The sequence below is a fragment of the Schistocerca nitens genome, chromosome 2 (assembly GCF_023898315.1).
Source record: "Schistocerca nitens isolate TAMUIC-IGC-003100 chromosome 2, iqSchNite1.1, whole genome shotgun sequence".
NCBI lineage: Eukaryota > Metazoa > Arthropoda > Insecta > Orthoptera > Acrididae > Schistocerca > Schistocerca nitens.
In genome coordinates, this window is record NC_064615.1 from 794,761,327 (window position 1) to 794,783,907 (window position 22,581).

General features: G+C 38.1%; 1 protein-coding gene across 1 annotated transcript in view; it reads right to left on the reverse strand.

The window, feature by feature from the left end:
- Nucleotides 1-4,808: 4,808 nt before the first annotated feature.
- Nucleotides 4,809-22,581, reverse strand: part of LOC126237048 (U7 snRNA-associated Sm-like protein LSm11) — a 147,615-nt gene continuing 129,842 nt past the window's right edge. Inside the window, exons 5-7 of the mRNA XM_049946812.1 lie at nucleotides 20,720-20,858; nucleotides 5,069-5,235; nucleotides 4,809-4,983 (exon numbers count right to left, since the gene is read on the reverse strand). Of these exons, the coding sequence (XP_049802769.1) occupies nucleotides 5,084-5,235; nucleotides 20,720-20,858 (291 nt within the window). The 3' untranslated portion in view covers nucleotides 4,809-4,983; nucleotides 5,069-5,083. The remainder of the gene's footprint in view (nucleotides 4,984-5,068; nucleotides 5,236-20,719; nucleotides 20,859-22,581) is intronic.

Consider the following 22,581-nt stretch of genomic DNA (forward strand, 5'->3'; position numbering starts at 1 on the left):
GATAACTCAAGCTTGGAGGCAGAATCTGTAAGTTCGTAAAAATATTGGGCATTAGGGGTTCTAATTAACTTCCTTTAAAATGTTTTAAAGCTCAACTAATTAGGCTTTACTGCCTCCAGAGCATATTTTTAATGGCGGTCAAGTCTGTATTTACTGACCAGTTAATACTGATGCCAGTTAATGACAGTTTTACTAAAAGTTCACACAAAAGCAGCCAGAAGTTCACCATCCGATTTTCATGCTCTACACAGTCAATGACCCATAGCTATTTGTGAGTTACTATGTCAAGTCGTTCACTGGGCTTCTTAAAAAGAAGTGCTCACCATAATGTATCGCAATGTTCACAAAATGTGCCACATAAAGTTGTAAGTACGACAAAGTTTACACACAAGTAACTTCCCAATCAAAGCATTTAAAAAAATCCAGGCTTTCACTGAAATGTTCAAACATGTAGTCACTTTATAATAACAAAACAAGAACCAACAAAATGCAAGATTTCCTTCCTCTTGGTACAAATTTGTGTATCATGGTTTACCACTGATTTACAATACGACGGTCCTTGAGCAACTCCCAGAGATATAGAACTGTAGCAGAAAACATTACACAAAGTGCGGGAAATGCTTAACTTCTATTGGCTAATGATTTAAGCAGCCAATCTGAACAGCTCCGGCTTTTATATATTCATGGTAATTCCCAAGTCATCCTATAGAATCACAGAAACAGTTTATAAAAGAAATTCTGTATTTACAAAACTAAATTTAATTTAAATAAAAGAAATGACAGTTGGTTTATCACCAGAAATGAAATGCTAATTGATTTAACACTTAATTTCTCTTTTGGCTGCTTTTATACAAAAGCATACACACTAGAACACATGTTACATACAACACGATTTATGATTGCATAAGAATTTTCCCAAGCACATATTTTATGCAGTGCTTAGGAAAATAAAATATCCACACTCTCTCACAGTCTCTTCACAATGCTCACATAACAAAATATAGTTAAATAATAATTTTTGAAAGTGGTTACTGTTGCAACAGAAATCTTTTGTAATAAAAGTAAATAAAAGTCTAGAAAAATAACATCTGTGAACTGAATCTTTTTAATTATAGTTCAGCTTATATTATAGATGTTCAGCTTATGTTATAGATGAATACAGTGCAGTCCCTAGCTCTGTTTCATAATGCCAGAGTCTATAATACCCATGTGTCCGCTCACTGAACCGAATGGCACGGTGGCCAATGCAATATTGGTGACAATTCGTGCTTCGCATTTTCAAAGTATCTATTTGCTTTTCCTTATTGGGGGAAAAAAAATACAATGACATTCAAATTGAAAACTTTTGTTCTTTCAACTTTTCCAACTAAATTATTTCCTTAAAATATTCTTTTGTACTGTATATTGAAAACTGTGTGCATGGGAGAATAATATTCATATTGTGAAGACTATGAATGATATGTTTATTTGCTGAATTCTGAAATTACAAAAGAGCCAGAATGATATTTGTCAAAAATACTCAAAACAAAAGATGTGTCTTTCTGCGGTTAGTTTCAACGCGAACTATGCGTATTGGAGCATATTGTGGAAAACAGGAGATCATCACTGATGGTGAACTATCGAGAGAATTTTAATACAATCTTCTCGTGAATTAATCTCTCGTTCCTGTTCAATTAACATGGCGCAATTTTTCATCTGTCTGTAAAAATAAACATCACAGGGCTGCACTAGTGGTGTTACACTTCAGTGGATTAACTTTGAGGATACAGGTGGGACGTAGTGCGTCATCCTGGAAAACCTCATCAAACAGTTCTGGTTATGTTTGCCCTCCCCAGGAGTTGACGATGAGGAGAAACCTTTTGTTCCCAACATAGGGCTTCAAAGATGTTTTAAGAAACTTGTTGTACGTGTTTGTAGTCAGCTTTCCAGATTTTGATGACGTCATAATGATGTCCTTGTATGTTTTGGCGTATTCATCGATTGTCTTCTGGACTCGGGGTCCAAATGCACCTGTTGTCTCCTGCAGGCATACAAAAACACTCGGCAGGACACGTCCGGAAAAAGTAATAGCATATTGTGCTGTATATGAATGGGTAACTTTCTTCATGTCCACTCTCTTCACAAGTACGGTCTTGCTTCCTTTGTGGGTGAGCGTCTGGTTGAAAGTAGACTGGTTCTGACATCCTGGAAACAAATGAAACAGCGTGATATTTAATGATGGAAACGATTGCACAATTACATGATTATATAAGAGAATTATTCAAATGGGTATTCGTTGTTTGAAATACCATTTATAGAATGTGATTTCATTTTGTGTCACATACCTGTTTGATCCTTGTTGATAATATAGTCCTTGTTAAAAGTGGGTATTAAATCTCAAGTTTCTAGCCGGAAAGTTTCTGCAACAGCCAAGGTTTCTTCCAGTGTCACTGTTTCCTTTCGTGATACGAATTTTGTTACTTTCAGTTGACCAATTCTGTGCCGTTGTTTAAAATCTCACCACCCATTGACTAGAAGCTTTAAATTCAAAGTTTTCTTATTGTGCGGCCACTGCTAAAGCCCGTTGTTGCAGATTTTGAGTGGTAACTTGCTGATAACTGTGCATAGCTTCGACAAAATGATCGTAAGTCCACGAATCTATCGCTGTGTATTTGTCAAATACAGATCCACCCTTTTTAATTTCGTCTTCCCATCATGTTAAATATTCCCATCCTTTACTTTTCAGCACCTGCAGACTCCACCGAGGATGTGCTTTCACAATGTTGACGCATTGTATTTTGTATTCTAGCAAAATATACGTAGGCTCTTTGGATTTTTTCCCTGGGGGGTCATACTCGTCCGAAGAATTATCTATTGTAACCTCTTCGAATTCTACATCTTCACCACCTTCATTCTCGTGAAGTAACTCATCAACCACGATAGTGTTTTCACTCAAGAAATCTATCACAGTGTTGTACAACTTCTGTGCCATCAGCATAGCTTCGTGTGGAATTGACGGCGAACCTTCTGACGCTAGTAAATCGTTTTCAACCAGCAGTGCATTGGAATGGGCAACTGCATCTTTAATCAGCAACTTCGATTTCTCACTGTGTAGAGAATCATCGGTAATATCTTCTACAAGTCCCTCAGAACTCACGATGTGTTTACTTCGAAGCACTGTAACAACAAAACGTTAGCAACAGGAAAAACTTTCACACATGTGTACTCGTTCTAAGCGCGCAAAAGTAACTGCTAGGTTCTTCTCCCCTGTTTGTAGTGCAGGGAGCGCGTATGCGCGGCTATCCCTTCGCCCTCCAAGTATGTCAAATGCCCCTTTGTGGGGACCCTCGTTTAAAGCGGTCTCATGACACTGAAGTCGATCGTGTACCTGAACTAGTCAGACAGAAGCCATACGCTTAATATACATGACAGAAATGAAATATTGTCACTATACAATACGAACAAATATCTGAAGGAAATAATTTGGTTGGAAAAGTTGAAAACGTTGAAAATGTCAAAAGAACAAAAGTTTTAAATTTGAACGTCATTGTATTTTATTTTTTTTATTTTTTTCCAATAAGGAAAAGCAAATAGATATTTTGAAACTACGAAGCATGAATTGTTACCAATATTGCATCGGCCACCACGCCATTCAGTTCAGTGAGCAAATGCATGGGTATTATATACTGTAGGACTGAAAGTTTCAGAGCGTTTTTCTCGTGAATGGCTGGCCGATGGCCATATGGCTGGGGCATTGTAACACTATGGGGTAGTGCTGCAAACATGCGCAGTCCCACTCGGAACTTCATTTCCCAACCCTGGCACTCCCCTTGTTAGTCTGTTTACGAAAACATGAAATTTCTTCAGGGTGACGATAATCGTAAGGGTCTCCTTTTTAGTTTGCAAATAGCCCTTCTGCGTGGAATTGTGTGATGTTAAAGTGATCAGATATTCCAAGCCATCCACATCCGTATGAGCCAGGATGGCTCCAGGCCCTGTTCAGAGACGTCCGCCAACACCACCTACTGTTTACAGGCTGAAATGTGGAAAGATATGGGGCTGGTATGAAGTGTGCTTCAGAGTCTTGAAAGCCCTCTCACACACTTCTTATCGGACAAAGGTATGCTCTTCTGCAGATTGTTCAGCAGGTGCAAAATCAATGCCACACCCAGGATGAATTTTCCATAATTTGTGATCTTATGTATTGGTACATAAGAAAAGCACTGACAAAAAACATTAGTGCAACTGCTGCAAGCGTCAACAAAAGATAAAGTTTTCTTTTCTTCCGCACATCATCTCAATGTCAGGTCAACAAGCGGCCTGCATTGAAAGCAGCAGCCCGTTTAAGAATTAATAACTGTTATACACACGCTCAAGCGATAAATACTAAGGGGAATCTTGAAAAACAGAGCTGTGCATTTTCGGAACAGGATTTCTTCAAGGATTGTAAGCTGTCATATTCTGCCTTGTAGAATGGAATTAAACTCTGATACCAAGGTTTTGGTTGCTTTTCAGTCTGTGCATGAAACTTTTTTATCAACAATAACATAGAACTCTCAGGAGTCACTGTAAGTGGTGCAACTGTTGATAATTCTAGAACTATTTCTAAACTGACATTTACCGTATTTGCCTCATCTCCATTGAACATTTCTTTCTGTGTTCTTTACCGAGAGATGTATGAAGCTGTTAGAACATAATACTATACATACAGAATCCATTGGTATCAGAATCTCAAACTTACCGGAAGTGGACTTTGATTGTTTTTCCCTGTACACTTTAAACAATATGGGCATCCATTTTGAAAGTCACTGCAAAAACATAACATTAAATCATTTGACATGGACAAGCACAAAATATAATTTTCTTTATTGTCAAATACTATATTTTTGGATATTATACAGCAGTCGAGTCATCTATTTGCCATGAGTCATCTGTTTGCCAAAGTCAAGTAGTGTCTTTACAGACATTCTTTGTGCAGTCTTGAGGGCAGGAGCTGCATGAAACCTGTACAGATAGATCAAAAGTGTTTCAGCCTCTTTAGTTTTTTTTTAATCTAACTGTACAAAATTATTAATGTAAATAGACTTACGTAAATTATGCTCAATCAGCGTAGAACAGAAATAATGGCAACATGTTCACCCCTCAAGAGTAACTGCGGAACATGTCGCTCAAGGAGCTCCTCTTTTTTGCCAGATTTCAGAACCAGTACAGTCCGACCCGTTGCAGGTGTGCTTTCTACCAGTGTACCACAAGAACCTTACAAAGAGCGCAATTGAAAGATGTAATACCACTTTAGAAATGTTTAGTTTATTTAATACTCATGATTGTTTTCTTGATATTACACTGGAGCACCAAAGAAACTAGAACAGGCATGCGTATTCAAATGCAGATTTATGTAAGCAGGCAGAATATGGCACTGCTGTTTGCAACAGCTATATAAGACAACAAGTGTCTGGCACTTCTGGGTGCTCACGGGGGCCCTACTTGATATTAGGCAGGTGTACCAGTTGCTTTGGCTTTTCAGTGTATATGCGCTGCATTTTCTGTTTATTTACTTACTGTCACTATTGGCTGGAAGGAAGAGAATAAGAGGGAAACAAAATTTAAACAGATTAATAGTATGAGGTATATTTTTGTTACAATATTTATGACAATTTGACGAATAATTAAAGTTTCTCTGGACTTTGCTTAAACTGTGCAGTATCTGTGCTCTGCTTCACTCAAATTATTTTTGTTTCACGGTATTAAACATTTTAATTATTGAATCCTAATTACGTTTTGGAGCCACACTCAATTTATTAATTCAAGTTTCCTTAAATTTATAAGCTTTTGGAATTCTGATTATAAAACATGAAATAATTGCATTGACTGTTCCCACAGATACACCTGGAAAACCCAGCTCCACTTTCAGAGTTCATAGTATACTGGAAAAATGATGAAAAGTGTCAGACACTTCAGAGGAGCCACCTTAATTTACTATATAAAAATTAATATTTATATGCATCAATTTCATTGTTACTGTTCTTAAGATGTTGATATAAATGCATCACTATAATATTGCCTTAGTGAGAGAGACTGCTAACAAAGTATTTTAATTTATGGTGTGCTTCCAAGTGTTTTGCTGAGTTGTTGTTTCCATTTTATGCACATTATTTCAATGACCAATCCAGCCATTTTCTTCAGGTGTTGTGATTTTGCTGTTATGTGTACTCCCTGCTTGGTCTCCAACCAGACTGTGAACTATCTACATTTACATCTAAGCAGATACTCCACAAGCCACCATACGGTGTGCACTGAAGGCTACCCCATACCATTATTAGTCATTTTCTATCCTGTTCTGCTCGCAAATAGAACGAGGGAAAAACGACTATCTACATGCCTCACTATTTCTCGTACCTTATCTTCATGGTCATTGTGAGCAATATATGTTGGTGGTAGTAGAATCGTTCTGCTATTGTTGGCCTTGCACCGCTATTTATAGCAGAGTTCGATTCCCAATGCTTCCTACACTCTTCGATGTTGTTCTGTTTTTCGGAGCTCACACTGATATTCTGTGAAATGCAAAATCTCTCAGCATTTCCCTGTCCTGATCAATATGATGAAAGACAAGATTTTAGTAAAATTAGTGCCGGACAACAAGTGTTGTTTAAATTGCAACTGCCATCCCCGTTATTAGGTTTTGTGATGACTTTATTTTGGTAGACTCCTTAAATATACTGTATCAGGAACTTGTCATTTGCAACACGATACTGGCTTCATTGTATTTCACTTTGTGATTCTATTTGAGGTACACTTGGAAAAGGCTGGGAGATACGGGAAAATTTCAGTTAGATTTCATCATGGTCAGGCAGAAATTCCAAAATCAGGTATTGGAGTGTAAAATTTACCCAGGAGCAGATATAGACTCAGTACACAATTTATTAATTATGAAGAGTACGCTGAAGTTTAAGAGACTATTCAGGAAGATTCACTGTACAATCAAGTGGGATTTGGAAGAGCTAACGAATGAAGAGACACACTTGAAATTTTCTGAGGTTATAGATACTGTGATAAGAAATAGCTCAGTAGGCAGTTCAGTTCAAGAGAAATGGACATACTTAAAAAGGACAGTCACAGAAGCTGGAAAAAAACAATAAACAGGAATTGCAGGGAAGCTAAGGAAAAGTGACTATATGAAAAACGTGAAAAAATTGAAAAAGAAATGATTGTTGGAAGGATGGTCTCAGCAAATAAAAAAGTCAAAACAACGTACGGTGAAATTAAAGTAAGAGTGGTAAAATTAAGAGTGCAGTGGGAATTTCACTGTTGTGCAGAGAAGAGAAGGTAGGTGAAAAGTGTACATTGAAGGCCTCTATGAGGAGGAAGACTTACCTGATGACGTGATAGAAGAAGAAATAGGAGTCGACAGGGCAAAGATGAGGGATTCAGTATTAGAATCAGAATTTAAAATAGGTTTGGGTGACTTAAGATCAAATAAGGCAGAAGCGATAGATACCATTCCATCGGAATTTCTAAAATCATTGGTGGAAGTAGTAATAAAATGAAAATTCACACTGGTGTGTATATGAGTCTGGTAATATACCACCTGACTTCTGTAAAAATATAAGCCACTGACAAGCAATCACTAGTGATCGCTGAAATCTCCTAGTGTGAAGAATTCTTGGTTGCCTCAGTTACAGAGATGAGTCAAAGTGTTGCATACAAGTGGCTCTGTGGCAGAGGTTGTAGAGAGCTTCAGGGAGAGCATTAGGGAACGACTAACAAGAATGAGGGAAAGAAATACAGTAGAAGAAGAATGGGTATCTTTGAGATATAGATATGTTAGACATTTTAGGATTTAAGTTAGTTTCCTACTTCTGCAGAGTAGACATGGATGGAGGAGGAGTTGCCACATTTATTAAAAACTGCCATAAATTCAAGAACATTGACATTAATAAATTCTGTTTGGAGCAGCATCTAGAAGCATGGGCAACAGAAGTAGAGTTCCATAACAGATCCTATATAATAGTAACTATTTACTGAGCACCTGCAGCAAATTATAATCTATTCATAAATCATCTAGAAGCTCTTTTGGGTTATTTAACAGGAAGAAACAAAGAAATTTTGATTGCTAGTGACTTTAATACAGATTTTCTAATGCAATCTTCCAGTAAACATTTACTGCAGTTAGTAATGTTGTCTTTCAATCTAACTCACACTGTAAACTTTCCAACTAGGATCACTAAATCCTCAAGGACAGCCAATGATAATATTTTTATAGACAAATCAAAGGAACAAAATCGTATCATAAAACCTGTTATAAATGGACTATCAGATCATGACATGCAGCTCATTGTTTTAGATGCAAATTCTAAGCAGATTATCAAGACTGCTAAATCTGAGTACAGGAGAGTAGTCAATCAATCAAAAATTGAGTGTTTTAGAAAACTGCTCAAAGATATGAACTGGAAAGATGTTTATAGTGCTCATGACATGAATGAAAAATATAACACATTCATGAATAATGTCAGTACCATGTTTGAAAAGAATTTTCCTCTAAAAGTTACTCAAATTAAACAGAAGTCTATAACAAAACCATGGATTACACAAGGAATAAAGATTTCCTGTAAGACAAAAAGGAAAATGTATCTGTCAACCAAGAATAGCTCCAATGCTGATGATTTAGCTAAATACAAGGAATACTGTAAAATATTAAAAAAAGTAATTCAGACATCTAAACAAATGCACTAAGAGAAGAAGATAGCAATGTCAGGGAACAAAATAAAAACAATATGGGATATAGTGAAAGAGGAGACTGGTAGAACCAGAAAGGAACAGGAGCAAATAGCACTAAGGGTAGATGACACATTAGCAACTGATGGGCATAGTGTGGCAAATCTATTTAACAAGTACTTTATATCCGTTACTGATAGAATGGGATTGTCAGGATCAGTAAATAATGCCCTTGAATCTTTAAAAATAGCTTCAGGTACATGAATATGTCACTCACTTCACCAAAAGAAATAACTTCCATAATAAAATTTTTAAAAACAAAGCATTCTAGTGGTTACGATGAAATATCAACAAAGTTAATTAAGGCATGTTCTTGCGAATTTAGTACAATTCTGAATTACTTGTGTAACCAGTCAATTATAACTGGGACATTTCCTGACTGGCTAAAATATGCAGATGTTAAGCCGCTATTCAAGAAATGGGATAAAGAGATACCATCAAACTACAGACCGATTTCACTTTTGCCAGCATTCTCAAAAATTTTACAAAAAGTAATGTACAGGCAGCTTCTCAACCATCTGACCACAAATAACATATTATCAAGAACACAGTTTGGCTTTCTGAAGGGTTCTGATATCGAGAAGGCTATTTACACCTACAGTGAAAATGTACTTAATTCATTAAATAACAAATTACAAGAAGCAGGTATTTTCTGTGATTTGTCAAAGGCATTTGATTGTGTGAACCACAACATCCTTTTAAGTAAATTAGAATTCTATGGTGTCACGGGCAGTGCTGCAAAATGGTTCAAGTCATACCTCACTAACAGGAAACAAAGGGTGTCAGTGCAAGGAACTAGTGAATTAAGTCATCAGTCATCATCAGAATGGGAAGAAATTACATGTGGTGTCCCACAAGGATCCATCTTAGGGCCATTGCTTTTTCTTGTGTACATTAATGATCTCTCATCAGTTACACTGCCAGAAGCAGAGTTCGTTTTGTTTGCAGATGACACAAGTATTGCAATAAATAGTATATCGAGTGTAGTTCTAGAAAGATCTGCTAATGATATTTTCATGGGTATTAATAAATGGTTTAAAGCCAACTCACTGACATTAAACTTCGAAAAGACTCACTATATGCAATTCAGAACCTGTAAGAGGTTTCCACCCAGCATATGCATAAAGTATGAAGAAGAGCAGATAGAAGAGGTTGACAGTCTTAAATTCCTGGGATTACAACTTGATAATAAATTCAGTTGGGAGGAGCACACCACAGAACTGCAGAAACGCCTCAACAAATCTGTATCTGCAATTCGAGTATTAGCAGACATAGGCGACATACGAGGGCAGTTCAATAAGTAATGCAACACATTTTTTTCTGAAACAGGGGTTGTTTTATTCAGCATTGAAATACACCAGGTTATTCCCTAATCTTTTAGCTACACAACACTATTTTTCAACTTAATCTCCATTCAATGCTACGGCCTTACGCCACCTTGAAATGAGGGCCTGTATGCCTGCACGGTACCATTCCACTGGTCGATGTCGGAGCCAACGTCGTACTGCATCAATAACTTCTTCACATCCACGTAGTGCGTCCCACGGATTGCGTCCTTCACTGGGCCAAACATATGGAAATCCGACGGTGCGAGATCAGGGCTGTAGGGTGCATGAGGAAGAACAGTCCACTGAAGTTTTGTGAGCTCCTCTCGGGTGCGAAGACTTGTGTGAGGTCTTGCGTTGTCATGAAGAAGGAGAAGTTCATTCTGATTTTTGTGCCTACGAACACGCTGAAGTCGTTTCTTCAATTTCTGAAGAGTAGCACAATACACTTCAGAGTTGATCGTTTGACCATGGGGAAGGACATCGAACAGAATAACCCCTTCAGCGTCCCAGAAGACTGTACCCATGACTTTACCGGCTGAGGGTATGGCTTTAAACTTTTTCTTGGTAGGGGAGTGGGTGTGGCGCCACTCCATTGATTGCCGTTTTGTTTCAGGTTCGAAGTGATGAACCCATGTTTCATCGCCTGTAACAATCTTTGACAAGAAATTGTCACCCTCAGCCACATGACGAGCAAGCAATTCCGCACAGATGGTTCTCCTTTGCTCTTTATGGTGTTCGGTTAGACGAGGGACCCAGCGGGAACAAACCTTTGAATATCCCAACTGGTGAACAATTGTGACAGCACTACCAACAGAGATGTCAAGTTGAGCACTGAGTTGTTTGATGGTGATCCGTCAATCATCTCGAACGAGTGTGTTCGCACGCTCCGCCATTGCAGGAGTCACAGCTGTGCACGGCCGGCCCGCACGCGGGAGATCAGACAGTCTTGCTTGACCTTGCGGCGATGATGACACACGCTTTGCCCAACGACTCACTGTGCTTTTGTCCACTGCCAGATCACCGTAGACATTCTGCAAGCGCCTATGAATATCTGAGATGCCCTGGTTTTCCGCCAAAAGAAACTCGATCACTGCCCGTTGTTTGCAACGCACATCCGTTACAGACGCAATTTTAACAGCTCCGTACAGGGCTGCCACCTGTCGGAAGTCAATGAAACTATATGAGACGAAGCGGGAATGTTTGAAAATAATCCACAAGAAATTTCCGGTTTTTTCAACCAAAATTGGCCGAGAAAAAAAATGTGTTGCATTACTTATTGAACTGCCCTCGTAAAAATGAAAAAGCTTGCGTACTTTGCCTACTTTCATTCCATAATGTCATATGGTATAATATTTTGGGGTAACTCTTCAAGTCAAACAAAAGTTTTCAGAGTCCAAAAGTGTGTAATACGTATTATTTGTGGAGTAAATTCACGGACGTCCTGTAGAAACCTCTTCAAAGAGCTGGGTATACTAACTACTGCCTCTCAGTATATTTAACCTTAATGAAATTTGTCCTAAATAATATATCTCTTTTTCCAACAAACAGCTAAGTTCATACATACAATATCAGGAACAAAAATGATCTGCACAAGGACTTAAAAGCACTTACTTTAGTTCAAAAAGGGGTCCACTACTCAGGAACACTCATCTTCAATAATTTGCCAGCAAACATAAAAAACTTAGTTACAAATAAAGATCAGTTTAAAAAGAGCCTGAAAGACTTACTAGTGGCCAACTCCTTCTACTCCACTGACGAATTTTTAATAGAAACAAATGATGTATTGTATATATATTCATACTATTCTACTCCATTGACGAATTTTTTAATAGAAACAAATGAAGTATTGTATATATATTCATACTATTCTACTCCACTGACGAATTTTTTAATAGAAACAAATGATGTATTGTATATATATTCATACTATTAGTATTGTTACTTCAGCTTTTTATTAAAAAAAAAAAAATGACATGTTCCACATCCACGAGGATCTCCTCAGCACGGATCTATGGAACGAAAAACTAATCTAATCTAATCTAATCTGAGAGACAAAATAGTGAAGGTCGCAGAGGATCTAGTAGGTAAAAAGATGAGGGCTATTAGAAATCCTTGGGTAACAGAAGACATATTAAATTTAATTGATGAAAGGAGAAAATATAAAAATGCAGTAAATGAAGCAGGCAAAAATGTATACAAACGTCTCAAAAATGAGATCGACAGGAAGTGCAAAATGACTAAGCAGGGATGGCTAGAGGACAAATGTATGGATATAGAGGCGCATATCACAAGGGGTAAGATAGATACTGCCTACAGGAAAATTAAAGAGACCAATGGAGAAAAGAGAACCACTTGTATGAATATAAAGAGCTCAGATGGAAAACCAGTTCTAAGCAAAGAAGGGAAAGCAGAAAGGTGGAAGGAGTATATAGAGGGTCTATACAAGGGTGATGTACTTGAGTACAATATTATAGAAATGGAAGAGAATGTAGATAAAGATGAAATAGAAGATATGATACTGCGTGAAGAGTTTGACAAAGCACTGAAAGACCTAAGTCGAAACAAGGCCCCGGGAGTAGACAACATTGCATTACAACTACTGACAGCCTTGGGAGAGCCAGGCCTGACAAAACTGACATCTGGTGAGCAAGATGTATGAGACAGGCGAAATTCCCTCAGACTTTAAGAAGAATATAATAATTCCAATCCCAAAGAAAGCAGGTGCTGACAGATGTGAAAATTACCGAACTATCAGTTTAATAAGCCATGGCTGCAAAATACTAAGACAAATTCTTTACAGATGAATGGAAAAACTGCTAGAACTCGACCTCGGAGAAGATCAGTTTGGATTCCATAGAAATCTTGGAACACGGGAGGCAATACTGACCCTACGACTTATCTTAGAAAATAGACTAAGGAAAAGCAGACCTATGTTTCTAGCATTTGTAGACTTAGAGAAAGCTTTTGACAATGTTGACTGGAATACTCTCTTTCAAATTCTGAAGGTGGCATGGGTAAAATACAGGGAGTGAAAGGCTATTTGCAATTTGTACAGAAACCAGATGGCAGTTATAAAGAGTCGAGGGGCATGAAAGGGAAGCAGTGGTTGGGAAGGGAGTGAGACAAGGTTGTAGCCTATCCCCGATGTTATTCAATTTGTATATTGAGCAAGCAGTAAAGGAAACAAAAGAAAAGTTCGGAGTAGGCATTAAAATCCATGGAGAAGAAATAAAAACTTTTTGAGGTTCGCCGATGACATTGTAATTCTATCAGAGACAGCAAAGGACCTGGAAGAGCAGTTGAATGGAATGGACAGTGTCTTGAAAGGAGGATATAAGATGAACATAAACAAAAGCAAAACGAGAATAATGGAATGTAGTCGAATTAAATTGGGTGATGCTGCAGGAATTAGATTAGGAAATGAGACACTTAAAGTAGTAAATGAGTTTTGCTATTTGGGGAGCAAAATAACTGATGATGGTCGAAGTAGAGAGGATATAAAATGTAGACTGGCAATGGCAAGGAAAGCGTTTCTGAAGAAGAGAAATTTGTTAACATCGATTATAAATTTCAGTGTCAGGAAGTTGTTTCTGAAAGTATTTGTATGGAGTGTAGCCTTGTATGGAAGTGAAACATGGACGATAAATAGTTTAGACAAGAAGAGAATAGAAGCTTTCGAAATGTGGTGCTACAGAAGAATGCTGAAGATTAGATGGGTAGATCACATAACTAATGAGGAGGTATTGAATAGCACTGGAGAGAAGAGAAATTTGAGGCACAACTTGACTAGAAGAAGGGATCGGTTGGTGAGGCATATTCTGAGGCATCAAGGGATCACCAATTTAGTATTGGAGGGCAGCGTGGAGGGTAGAAATCATAGAGAGAGACCAAGAGATGAATACACTAAACAGATTCAGAAGGATGTAGGTTGCAGTAGGTACTGAGAGATGAAGAACATTGCACAGGATAGAGTAGCATGGAGAGTTGCATCAAACCAGTCTCTGGACTGAAGACCACCACAACAACAACAACAACAACAACAACAACAACATACACAGCAGACTGACTTTGCAATACATTTTATCACTACAATTGAGTGGTTAGAGCCACAGGCAAAGTGTGTTATCTTTCATAAATAAAGAACAGAACTTTTCCCTTCATCTTTCTCCACTATGATCGCCACCACCGCCACGATTTTTATTTTACAACACTCAATACTGAAGTTATTAATGCCTCTGCTGAACATGATTGAATACATTTAGTGAAATAAATGAAGTCATTTTTCACCAATCTCAATGTGACAATGATCCTTGGATTTGTATTTATCTTGTTTTCTAACTGTCATATTGCAGTGCCAACATTTGGGAGGAAGAGCACTGAAATAACTGCCAACATCAATGTCTAATGCTGTTACAAATTGCCACTGCCTCACAGCACTTCCTTTCATCACTGGAGGAAAGACTGATATGAATAACAAAGAGCAAATAAACAATATGTTACTATGAGGATAATTATGTAATACCCTTTTTAAGAAGAAAGTCTACTACCAAATTAGTTAAAATTATAACAAGCATATGTAGACAGTTGCTCCTAAAGTCAGATTGATAACTATTACTTTAAACGTTCCATACAGAGTCGGCCAAAAGAATGTATACACTCTTTGTCAGAATGTATCACGATATCAATATTATCAACTGATCTGAATTATGAGTATGTTGTAGTAAGGCCTTAGGCTCAACAGATGTCAGTACTTTCATCATGATAGTGAGAAAATAAAATGGCTGAAAACAGGCTTGATGGGTGAGCAGTAAAAATGAATTCTGAAGTTTTTTACCAAGTCTGATGATGCTGTTAAAGTCCAATGTCACTGGTGTTGGGTGTTTGAAACAGAATCCCCAACCTGCCTAACAATTAAACACATTACTGATATAACTGAGGCAAATGGAGTGTTTTGTGATATTCACAAAAGGAAGATCTGGAAGACTGTGTACAGCTACAAGTCCTGCTTCGTTGGCTCTCATAATGAAAAACTTTGTTGCTTATGCCCATAATTCTGCTATGTAATGTGCACATGAATTGAGGATTAGCAGTAGAAATGTATGGCAAATTCTAAAAGCTGCCCAAGTGAAAAGTTTCCACCCCACAATTAAGGCACGCAATTAATGACGACAACTGTGACTGCTGAAGACAGTTTTCAAATAGTATCAATTAATGCTAACAATTTGAGATGAAGGTAGTGTGGTGGTCAGAGGAGGCATAGTTTAAACTTAATGCAACAGTGAATTGGCATAACTGTATCTACTGGGCACTGAAAAATCTGCATGTTAATGTAGATAAGGCAGTCAGTCTATCAGGAGCTCATGTGTGGTTTGGAGTATCACCTAGGAGGCTAGTAGGGCCATTTTTCTTTTGTGATACTGTCACTAGAGAATTGTAACTGGAAATATTATGTGAATTAATTTTACCAGGTGTAAGTGTACTTTCTGGAGCTGACGATGAGGTCTTCTACCAGCACGATAGGGCACCACCACACTACCATCCAGCCATATGAGCTTTCCTGGATGACAATCTACAGGGACATTAGATTTGATGAAGACGGCCCGCTGAGTCCCCCCCTCCCCCCAGTCTCCAGATCAAACCACTATGGAGTTTTTATTTGTGAGGAACTGTGAAAGTTCAAATCTATCGATTTAAGCAACAAATGCTGGAGGACTTTTGCCAAGAGGTTACAGCAGCATGTTCAGAAATTTTCATTAAAATATTGACCGCTGTAGCTGCAGCGACTGCTTGTCATTCCGATACTTGTCTGGCTGCCAATGGCAGACACTGTGAACATCTAACCTAACCTTTTCCTTCACTGAAGATAGTATTACATGTGTGATCAGTATCTAAATGTAAATCAGACACACAGCAAACTGTTTTCACTCCTTAAAGTGTGAACACATTTTTTGACAGACTCTGTACATTTGACAGAATTTTAAAATAGATGCTAATAAATAAAATTTGTAGTGAAAAACAGGTAAAGCTAAAAGGGATGAAAGATAAAATAACACTGTAGATGACAACAACTGACTGATAAAAATTAATGAGGTAGACCGTTATATATTGCCCTACAGCAGTTTAAGGAGGTGACCCACCTTGATGTAAAATTTTAAATTTTAGCAACACTGGTGTTATCATACAATACATTTGATGGCAATTTCTTGGGAAATACAAAGGCTGCCCTCTTGTTAACTAGTAAAACATAACAGTTTGAAATATGGTGAGCAGAGGGCATCAGATTGCAAGTTTACTTAATGGTGAGTCCTCTTCTCTAAAAAAAGTAGCTGTGGCTCATGGAGCAGTGCCTTGTTTTAAGTCTGCTGAACACAGCTTCCTGCCATATCTGTGGTTGAGGGGACAAGTACTTTGGTCGAATGTTAGCTTTGTTGGTTGTAGCTTCTTCTTTGTAACATCAAAGCAACTCTTATTTCCACTGTCTCATAATTTTTCTTCCTATCATCAATTAAAGAGCATGTACTCTGCTGTCCCTAAATGAATATTTGGCTGCCTCATGTACAATGCTGTTGCTCTTAATTCCCACATGCCCTGACATCCAACAGAAAGATACTGCCTTCCTTCACTTTTAAATGTTCAGGCAGTGTCTTTAATGCTCTGGATCATTTTATTTGTTGGTTACATTTCCACTATAGATTGGAGGACACACAGTGTCTGAGCACATGACAAATTTCTAGCTAGGATGACCTCAGCCTCTCAAGGGTCTTCTGTGCAGGATGAAGTCTGGCATCATACCTGGTATGCACATCAGGATCACGGAACTGTTAAGTTGTGTACGGAAGAATAACAAAGCAACCAAGACAAAAACAACAATGTTTATTTAAAATAAAGATCAAGAGATTGTTGAAAATGTTATGAGAACCAGTATTAGTGCAACCATGTTCAGGATGGGACTGGACAAATACCCTTTAAGCCTACAGTGGTCCATACCTGTCAGATCCCTATGTTTAGTGGCTAAGATACTTCAGGGTGATAACTGCATTTTGACATCTGACTCAGCCAAGGCAATTTACTACCAAAAAATAGAGCCAAACATCTAACTGAATTTCCATAATTTGCAATGAAGTGTGTTTCAGAGCTTCCCATTTAGCTGATGGGATCTCAAACTGTAATGAGTCATAGTTCAGCAGCTATCTTTCTTTATGTTCTGAAAACAATCCCCAAGGCCATGGGTAAGCCATTTCTCTTTCATTTTTTTTCTTCTAATCCTTCCTTCTATCCAGCGAGGTACATAGGAGAACTTCTGTGAAGTCTGGAAAATAGGAGAATGGTACTGATAGAACTATGAGGACAAGTTGAGAGTCATTTCTGCATAGCTCATTTGGTATGAGCACATTCCACAAAAGGCAAGATTCTGGGCTCGAGTGCACAGGACAGAGTTTTAAATTATACCATTCATGTGGAACTCAGTAAGTTAAAAAGAATGATTAAAATCCATACAAATGGTTTGTTTCTGATAAAAGTTTAAAATTTATTTTTTCTTCAACCCATTGTTCCAATCTTTTAATCATCAACTAAGTTATTATGGTATCAGGATGAGATTATATGAAGAAAAGAATTGAAAGCAACAATTGAGATACTGTATATTGAGGTAAGGAAAATATAGGAACAAAAATGGCCCACATTGTTCACACAAACTTCAAAGTCCATACAGAATTTAAGAATACAAAAGCAACAGTAATTTCTTGGTAGCCAACAAGAAGTAATTACCACATTTGCATATATACCAAGCACTTCAACAGGAAAGGAATGTCTAAATAAAATTAAAATCCTGTGTAGAAGAGAAAAGTTCAAACAACCGTCAGGCAACAGAACACTAGTTCTATCCAATGGAGACTGTTCCTTCACATGACATTAACTACTTGCAAGTAATGAATGAAAGCACAGAACACAGTGCATGAATTTGTATGTGATATGTATGCTTTTGCTATAGCTAAATACAATACAACCCTACAAAGAATTTATATAATTCACTGCCATATGCAGGCCTGCCTATCGATAGGGGCTACTCTGAACTACAAGTAGCCATTTCGAGAAGCACATTGTGTTTTACTTAACTCTGATTCGAAAAACAGATTTAAATTTGAATATGGTTTCATGATAAAAACTGATGCATCTTGAATGGTGATAATAACCAAATTGTCATATTGGTCAACATTGTTGACACAAACAACAGTTTTTTATGTAAGCCAGTTAGAAGAAATAAAGAATACCACAACCAACCAAACAGACACACACACACACACACACACACACACACACAAATCAATGTTTCTGGCTACCGAGAACCTTTCATGGGCAAGTGCTCTACCAACTGAACTATTCAAGCATGACTCATGACCCACCCACACAGCTTTACTGCTGCCAATACCTCATCTCCTACCTTCCAAACTTCATATGTGTAACTTGCAGAACTACTGGCAGTGGAGATGGTGATAAGGGCGCCTGACGGCAAGGTCTTTAGCGCCAACACAAATGGCTCTGAGCTTAACTTAACTTAACATCTATGGTCATCAGTTCCCTAGAACTTAGAACTACTTAAACCTAACTAACCTAAGGACATCGCACAACACCCAGTCATCACGAGGCAGAGAAAATCCCTGACCCCGCCGGGAATCGAACCCGGGCGCGGGAAGCGAGAACGCTACCGCACGACCACGAGCTGCGGACGCCCACACAAAAACAGATTGAGATGAGTGTCAGTAAAATACTCAGTACGGAAAGATAAAACAGCAATTAAAACACATGTAACAAAGGGTGGAAAACCATACGGACCCACACCGAAGCATGGGACGAAGCAGGGCATCAGCAGTAAAACATGAATGACACAGGAAGAAAGTGGTAGAAGGACATAAAACAATATAGCAGATGGATATGGCTGGGGGAACGCATGGGGAAAAAAAAAGGAGGCGCCAGCCACTCCGCAACACACTAAAACCTCCAGCCTAAAAATTTATGCCAGAAACCGGACACATCACAAAACTTTAAAACCCTAAGTACACTTGTCTCATCTGTTAAAATGTGGCAGATAGAGATGTGCTCACCACAGGCATCACAAAACCGGGGATCCTCCTGCCATAATAGAAAGCTATGTGGGAGAGGGCAGTCCCAATCCTAAGACGAGTGAGTGTGACTTCATCCCATCTGGGCAACTGGCAGCAGGAATGCCATGGCTGTGTTGTGGACTTCACCAACCACAGCTTATTGATGGCACTGCCAGCCATTCCTCCTCCCACAACTGCATGCACTTCCTATGTAGGACAGAAATGACAGACTGCAAGGGAATAGGACAATGTGTCACGTCCTGTCCTATTCAGGCCTCCTTGGCAGCCTGAGCAACCTGTTCAGTGCCCCATATCCTGACATGACCGAGCACATAGCAGAATGACACCTGCTTACCCTGCCGGTGGAGCACGTACAGTTGGTCAGTTATGAGCCAGACCAACTCCTCAGTTGCGTACAGGTTCTGCAATGATTGTAAGGCACAAAGGAAATCTGAGCAGATGAGAAAACGTCTGCCTGGAAGACAATGCACCTGCTGCAGCGCCTTCAGGATTGCGTGGAGCTCTGCTGAAAAAACAGTATACGCGGTAGGAAGGCGAATCCTGGTGACACGGTCTCGGAACACTACAGAGCAGCCAAGGGAATTCCCGTATTTGGAGCCATCAGTGTAAACGATCATTAAACCATGATGCATAACTAAAATGTTTGCAGAGCTAGCACTCCTGGAATAAATGATATTGCGAGACATCGGAGACATGGCTTAGCCACAGCCTAGAGGCATCTTCCAGGATGAATTTTTACTTTGTGCCAGAGTGTATGCTGATATGAAACTTCCTAGCAGATTACAACCATGTGTCAGACCAGGACTCGAATGTGGGACCTTCACCTTTCGTGGGCAAGTGGTGTATCAACTGAGCTACCCAGTAGTCATGCAAGTGTGAGTCTTGTTTGTGTGAATGCGTGTGTTTGCTACTTTAGAAGAAGGCCTTTTGGCCAAAAGCTCAAATGTACAGCAGTCTTTTTGTTGTGCCTGCCTGTGAGTCAGTGTCTCCTCTATATGGTGAGTCGCAATCTATCCTTTTCATAATATTGTTGTTATTCCATCCTTGATTTTCCATGGTTTTCTTTTGTAATAAACATTTGTTTTAAGCAAAACAAGGTGAAATATTAAGAAGTTTGAGACTTGCTGCAGTGAAAATACTCAGATATCAATTCGTAAAACATTACAGATCATTTGCCATCCTTGAGCCACCATATTAAATTTGTACTGTATGGGAGTATAATATTGACTGTTGACAATTTCATAGAAGCATACAGAGTTCCAGCCGAATCCAATAATGGGAAGTAGTATAAACACTGATCATAAATTTGCAAATACATGAAATTTGTGACTTTTTTTAGATAAAAAGTGGTAGAAGGAGAACACTGATGATGCCTGATGCAGTAAGTTGTAATTCTTGGAGAAGACTCAATATAAAATGATATCACTATTTATAACTGTCTCATAGCATCCCGGATTCAATAACATTGGAAGTAAATTACATACAAAGTGTAAATCATTATAACTTGTATATATTTACCAATAGAAGGTACTTTAGCCTTCTTCTTTCTTGTCCAAACTTCACGTATATCCTTTAGTGCCAGATTCCAGTGCCTGTCAAAGGCAACAACAAAGGCCTCACAGTAACCCCTGATACCATTCATACTTCTCGTAACTACCTGGAAAAAAAGGGAAAAAATATTTTAAAAGTCTGGTTTTAAAAATGGGGCTATACAACCTGATTAGCAGCAGAATTTATGGAACCTGTCTGAACTTGTATCAAAATTGAATGATCATAGTAATCATTCTGAAATTATTAACTACTAAACAGTGTGCACAACTCAATGTTCCTTCATTTCAAACCTTTTGCCTTCTCATTCAGCAATTTTCATACTTCTGGCAATTCTTCAACAATATGTAAGAGAATTTAATGTTACAATAATGAAAGTTACATGGCATTTCTGTATGAAGAAGGAAGAATTTATCACAGAGGCCACATATAAGGTCGTCCGGCTATGCATTGTTGCTACAACACTGTAACTTCAATCTCTTAATGCAGCCCATAAATGAGAAGATATAAAAACATATAACATATATAAGAAAACTGTAGTCTGTTTACTGTCCACAATTCAAACTTATATTGAAAGTATATAGTGTGTCAAAAAGTTATTCATAATATAGTATCTACTGGGAACCTCTAAAATTAGACTGACAATATAAAGAGGCAGCCAAATAAGATACAAGTTCAACAATTTAATTTCTAGATTAGAATGTAGGGGACTAAATAGGAAACTATGTACCACTCGGTTATTAAGAATCTGCTGGATTAATACCTCTCCAAACTTCCTTGAAATCATAGTATATTGTCACACACAAACTGGAATAAAATACCAGTTATGATAGCAGGGTTGTTAACAAATACTAACACATCATACTGAAAAGATGTTGATTATATACATACCAAAATACAGATAGAGCTGAACTCACTGTACAACACTGCTGCTTCCAACCAGCTATCTGGATTTGAAATAAACAGACATCATACACTGTCATATCCCTTCTCTCATTATTTGTTGCATTACCAAAGCAAGATATTGATGGTCTTCCATGGCTGCGTTTGGTACAACACTTGAAAGTATGTTTTGGTATACTCTTTTCTGGTGTATTGACTCAATGTTTGGCACCAGCTGATTAGTAGTGCCCCCCTTCAATAAAAAAGGTGCTTGATGGGTGTCCTCTACCAGACACTTCATTACCACGTAACACAGCCCCAAAAGAGCCTGTATATATGACTGTGTTGTCTGGTATTGATGCTGGCTTCTGTTATTCAATTATTCTTTGGCTATACTGACCTGCTGCTCGTTGGCCAATCTCTGGGTCATTTCATATCAAGTCATCCGGGCTATGATATCCACTATCTAGCAGAGAAATGAGATTTTGTGTAGAGCTTTTGTAGTTAATTTCATGAACTGTTACAGTTTTTATTGCTTCATATGCATTCTGTTGCTAGTGATTGCCAAAGTTTGTTGCAATGTGTTACTTCAAACCAAATTGCGAAAATTTAAAAATTGGCAGCAGTTTTTAAGTGGAAAAAAGTATGCTGCCAATTTTTCCCTTAATATTCTTTCTGAAATCTAGTTCATGAAAATATGAAAGAACTGCCCATACAAACTTTTGTAGAATTATTTTATTTTATTTTCTGTTACATCAGAAAAAAAAATAATCACCACTTCCCCCACCCCACCCTCCCACCTCTGAAAATCATTGGAAATATTAGACAATGATCTACAAATAGTACAGTTTCATCACAAAAATCTTTTTTTATGTGGATTTTGAAAACATTTCCACTCAGCCATTAACGTTCCCACAGTATCCTTGAGAGAAATACTGTTAGCTATCAAA